We start from the raw sequence: 6,000 nt of genomic DNA, 5'->3' as shown, positions 1-6,000 counted from the left end.
AAAGGCAATGCTACCAAATACTAATTGAGTGTATGTAAACTTCTGACCCACTGGGAATGTGATGAAAGAAATAAAATCTGAAATAAATCATTCTCTCTACTATTATTCTGACATTTCACATTCTTAAAATTAAGTGGTGATCCTAACTGACCTAAGACAGGACATTTTTACTAGGATTATATGTCAGGAACTGTGAAAAACTGAGTTTTTAAATGTATTTGGCTAAATTGTATGTAAACTTCCGACTTCAACTGTAAATATATGTTTAAGGAACACAGGCACAAACCTCTTTTTGGTCAGATACAGTATAACATTCATAAGAATGTAGTTTGAAGGATGCGTATATACAACAGAGAGTTAGGGTCAGAGTTAGGGTCAGAGTTAGGGTCAGGGTCAGAGTTAGGGTCAGGGTCAGAGTTAGGGTCAGGGTCAGAATTAGGGTCAGGGTCAGAGTTAGGGTCAGGGTCAGAGTTAGGGTCAGGGTCAGAGTTAGGGTCAGAGTTAGGGTTAGGGTCAGAGTTAGGGTCAGAGTTAGGGTCAGGGTCAGAGATAGGGTCAGAGTTAGGGTTAGGGTCAGAGTTAGGGTCAGAGTTAGGGTTAGGGTCAGAGTTAGGGTTAGGGTCAGAGTTAGGGTTAGGGTCAGAGTTAGGGTTAGGGTCAGAGTTAGGGTCAGAGTTAGGGTTAGGGTCAGAGTTAGGGTCAGGGTTAGGTTTAGGGTCAGGGTAAGGAAGGGCTAGAGTCGCTACAAATATGTGAGCCTCCATACTTTGTTCTTAAATCGCTGTCTGTACCTTCTCCCCAACACTGCCTCCAGGTACTTCTTCATAGCCATCTGTTTCCTGTAGCGACTGTAGCCGTCTGTGAAGATGCCGTCTGAGTGACGCTTTGATAACGGCTCCGATTCATCCTCCATACTTCTCTCCTCACTGCATTGACATGGGACAACATATTAGTACAGCATGGTACTACATTCCGCTCTCCTCACTTAAACACATAATCATATTACTACGTCATACTATATGTCATATTAGTATATAGATCCTACTAAATAGATCCTACTACATACAGTAGATCCTACTACATACTATAGATCTTACTACATACAGTAGATCCTACTACATACAGTAGATCCTACTACATACTATAGATCCTACTACATACTATAGATCCTACTACATAGATCCTACTACATACAGTAGATCCTACTACATACAGTAGATCCTACTACATACAGTATATCCTACTACATTAGATTCTACTAAATACAGTAGATCCTACTACATACAGTATATCCTACTACATTAGATTCTACTAAATACAGTAGATCCTACTACATACAGTAGATCCTACTACATACATTAGATTCTACTAAATACAGTAGATCCTACTACATACAGTAGATCCTACTACATACAGTAGATACTACCACATACAGTAGATCATACTACATTAGATCTTACTACAAACTGTAGATCCTACTACACACAGTAGATCCTACAACATAGATCCTACTACATACAGTAGATCCTACTACATTAGATTCTACTAAATACAGTAGATCCTACTACATACATTAGATCCTACTACATACAGTAGATCCTACTACATTAGATTCTACTAAATACAGTAGATCCTACTACATACAGTAGATCCTACTACATACAGTAGATCCTACTACATATAGTAGATTCTACTACATACATTAGATTCTACTACAGTAGATCCTACTACATAGATCCTACTACATAGATCCTACTACATACTGTAGATCATACAACATAGATCCTACTACATACAGTAGATCCTACTACATAGATACTACTACATACAGTAGATCCTACTACATAGATCCTAATACATACAGTAGATCCTACTACATAGATCCTAATACATACAGTAGATCCTACTACATACAGTAGATCCTACTACATAAATCCTACTACATACAGTAGATCCTACTACATACAGTAGATCCTACTACATACAGTAGATCCTACTACATAGATCCTACTACATACAGTAGATCCTACTTCATACAGTAGATCCTACTACATACAGTAGATCCTACTACATAGATCCTACTACATACAGTAGATCCTACTACATAGATCTACTACATACAGTAGATCCTACTACATACAGTAGATCCTACTACAGTAGATCCTACTACATACAGTAGATCCTACTACATACAGTAGATCCTACTACATAGATCCTACTACATACAGTAGATCCTACTACATACAGTAGATCCTACTACATACAGTAGATCCTACTACATACTGTAGATCCTACTACATAGATCCTACTACTACTTTAGGACCACTATTGTTTTCACTATATATTTTACCTCTTGGGGATGTCATTCGAAAACATAATGTTAAATTTCACTGCTATGCGGATGACACACAGCTGTACATTTCAATGAAACATGGTGAAGCCCCAAAATTGCCCTCGCTAGAAGCCTGTGTCTCAGACATAAGGAAGTGGATGGCTGCAAACTTTCTACTCTTAAACTCAGACAAAACAGAGATGCTTGTTCTAGGTCCCAAGAAACAAAGAGATCTTCTGTTGAATCTGACAATTAATCTTGATGGTTGTACAGTCGTCTCAAATAAAACTGGGAAGGTCCTCGGCGTTACTCTGGACCCTGATCTCTCTTTTGAAGAACATATCAAGACTGTTTCAAGGACAGCTTTTTTCCATCTACGTAACATTGCAAAAATCAGAAACTTTCTGTCCAAAAATGACGCAGAAAAATGTATCCATGCCTTTGTTACTTCTAGGTTGGACTACTGCAATGCTCTACTTTCCGGCTACCCGGATAAAGCACGAAATAAACTTCAGTCAGTGCTAAATACGGCTGCTAGAATCCTGACTAGAACCCAAAAATTGTATCATATTACTCCAGTGCTAGCCTCCCTACACTGGCTTCCTGTTAAGGCAAGGGCTGACTTCAAGGTTTTACTGCTAACCTACAAAGCATTACATGGGCTTGCTCCTACCTATCTTTCCGATTTGGTCCTGCCGTACATACCTACACGTACGCTACGGTCACAAGACGCGGGCCTCCTAGTTGTTCCTAGAATTTCTAAGCAAACAGCTGGAGGCAGGGCTTTCTCCTATAGAGCTCCATTTTTATGGAATAGTCTGCCTACCCATATGAGAGACGCAGACTCAGTCTCAACCTTTAAGTCTTTACTGAAGACACATCTCTTCAGTAGGTCCTATGATTATGTGTAGTCTGGCCCAGGGGCGTGAAGGTGAACGGAAAGGCTGGAGCAACGAACCGCCCTTGCTGTCTCTGCCTGGCCGGTTTCCCCTCTTTCCACTGGGATTCTCTGCCTCTACCCCTATTACGGGGGCTGAGTCACTGGCTTACTGGTGTTCTTCCATGCCGTCCCTGGGAGGGGTGCGTCACTTGAGTGGGTTGAGTCACTGACGTGGTCTTCCTGTCTGGGTTGGCGCCCCCCCTTGGGCTGTGCCATGGCGGAGATCTTTGTGGGCTATACTCGGCCTTGTCCCGGGATGGTATGTTGGTGGTTGGAGATATCCCTCCAGTGGTGTGGAGGCTGTGCTTTGGCAAAGTGGGTGGGGTTATATCCTACCTGTTTGGCCCTGTCCGGGGGTTTCATCGGATGGGGCCACAGTGTCTCCTGACCCCTCCTGTCTCAGCCTCCAGTATTTATGCTGCAGTAGTTTATGTGTCGGGGGGCTAGGGTCAGTCTGTCACATCTGGAGTATTTCTCTTGTCTTTTCCGGTGTCCTGTGTGAATTTAAATATGCTCTCTCTAATTCTCTCTTTCTCTTTCTTTCTTTCTCTCTCTCGGAGGACCTGAGCCCTAGGACCATGCCTCAGGACTACCTGGCTTGATGACTCCTTGCTGTCCCCAGTTCACCTGGCCGTGCTGCTGCTCCAGTTCCAACTGTTCTGCCTGCAGCTATGGAACCCTGACCTGTTCACCTGGCCGTGCTTCCTGTCCCAGACCTGCTGTCCCAGACCTGCTGGAACCCTGACCTATTCACCGGACGTGCTACCTGTCCCAGACCTGCTGTTTTCAACTCTCTAGAGACAGCAGGAGCGGTAGAGATACTCTCAAAGATTGGCTATGAAAAAGCCAACTGACACTTACTCTTGTGTTACTGACTTGTTGCACCCTCGGCAACTACTATGATTATTATTATTTGACCATACTGGTCATTTATGAACATTTGAACATCCAGGCCATGTGCTGTTATAATCTCCACCCGGCACAGCCAGAAGAGGACTGGCCACCCCTCATAGCCTGGTTCCTCTCTAGGTTTCTTCGTAGGTTTTGGCCTTTCTAGGGAGTTTTTCCTAGCCACCGTGCTTCTACACCTGCATTGCTTGCTGTTTGGGGTTTTAGGCTGGGTTTCTGTACAGCACTTTGAGATATCAGCTGATGTAAGAAGGGCTATATAAATACATTTGATTTGATTTTGATTTGATACTACATGTTGTAGATCCTACTACATAGATACTTCTACATGTTGTAGATCCTACTACATAGATCCTACTACATGCTGTAGATCCTACTACATTAGATCCTACTACATATATCCTACTACATGCTGTAGATCCTACTACATAGATCCTACTACATGCTGTAGATCCTACTACATAGATTTTTTTACATAGATCCTACTACATGCTGTAGATCTTACTACATAGATCCTACTACATGCTGTAGATCCTACTACATAGATCCTACTAGTAGAGTGTCTGCTCTCTGAAGGTTGGGGTTTTGATCCCTGGTTGGGTTTTACTAAAGACTCCAAAAATGATAACAAATGCCTCACTGCTTGGCACTCAGCATTAACCCAAGCTAGCCTATCACAGGGCCTTAACCCAATTCATCTCCTTAATGCTGAGTGTCAAGCTAGTCTATCACAGAGCCTTAACCCAATCCATCTCCTTTTTAACCCAATCCATCTCTTTAATGCTGAGTGTCAAGCTAGTCTATCACAGGGCCTTAACCCAATCCATCTCCTTATTAACCCAATCCATCTCCTTATTAACCCAATCCATCTCCTTATTAACCCAATCCATCCCCTTATTAAAACAATCCATCTCCTTATTAACCCAATGCATATCCTTAAGGCCCTGTGATAGACTAGCTTGGCACAGCATTAAAGAGATGGATTGGGGGGAAGCCATGTGATAGACTAGCACCTGTCCAGGGGGTGAACTTGAACATGAAGCTGTCTCACATTACTTAAACAAAAGATAGACTCATGCCCTATTGTCTTTTCATTCTGGACAAGGCTACATGCTCTACCCTACATAGATCCAACTGCTATCCTCACTGCAACACAGAACAACAGCATATACATCGTACCACACAGGTCATACTACTATAGGCTATACAGGTATCATCATCAGAGCAGAGAATAACAGGTTCATACAGGTATCATCATCAGAGCAGTGAATAACCTGGTTCATACAGGTATCAACATCAGAGCAGTGAATAACAGGTTCATACAGGTATCATCATCAGAGCAGTGAATAACAGGTTCATACAGGTATCAACATCAGAGCAGTGAATAACAGGTTCATACAGGTATCATCATCAGAGCAGTGAATAACAGGTTCATACAGGTATCATCATCAGAGCAGTGAATAACAGGTTCATACAGGTATCATCATCAGAGCAGTGAATAACAGGTTCATACAGGTCAAATCAAATCAAATCAAATGTATTTATATAGCCCTTCTTACATCAGCTGATATCACAAAGTGCTGTACAGAAACCCAGCCTAAAACCCCAAACAGCAAGCAATGCAGGTGTAGAAGCACGGTGGCTAGGAAAAACTCCCTAGAAAGGCCAAAACCTAGGAAGAAACCTAGAGAGGAACCAGGCTATGAGGGGTGGCCAGTCCTCTTCTGGCTGTGCTGGGTGGAGATTATAACAGCACATGGCCTAGATGTTCAAATACAGGTATCATCGTCAGAGCAGTGAATAACAGGTTCATACAGGT

At 42.4% G+C, this 6,000-nt stretch overlaps 1 protein-coding gene across 1 annotated transcript in view; it reads right to left on the bottom strand.

Annotated features, from left to right (window-relative positions):
• Nucleotides 1-689: 689 nt before the first annotated feature.
• Nucleotides 690-6,000, bottom strand: part of adcyap1b (adenylate cyclase activating polypeptide 1b) — a 30,930-nt gene continuing 25,619 nt past the window's right edge. The window contains exon 4 of the mRNA XM_029703859.1: nucleotides 690-926. Coding sequence (XP_029559719.1) covers nucleotides 743-926 — 184 coding nt within the window. The 3' untranslated portion in view covers nucleotides 690-742. The remainder of the gene's footprint in view (nucleotides 927-6,000) is intronic.

This window comes from Salmo trutta, chromosome 21 (genome assembly GCF_901001165.1).
Source record: "Salmo trutta chromosome 21, fSalTru1.1, whole genome shotgun sequence".
NCBI classification, from domain to species: Eukaryota; Metazoa; Chordata; class Actinopteri; order Salmoniformes; family Salmonidae; genus Salmo; species Salmo trutta.
Note: the sequence above shows the minus strand (reverse complement) of the source record. Positions and strands in the feature narration are given on the sequence as shown.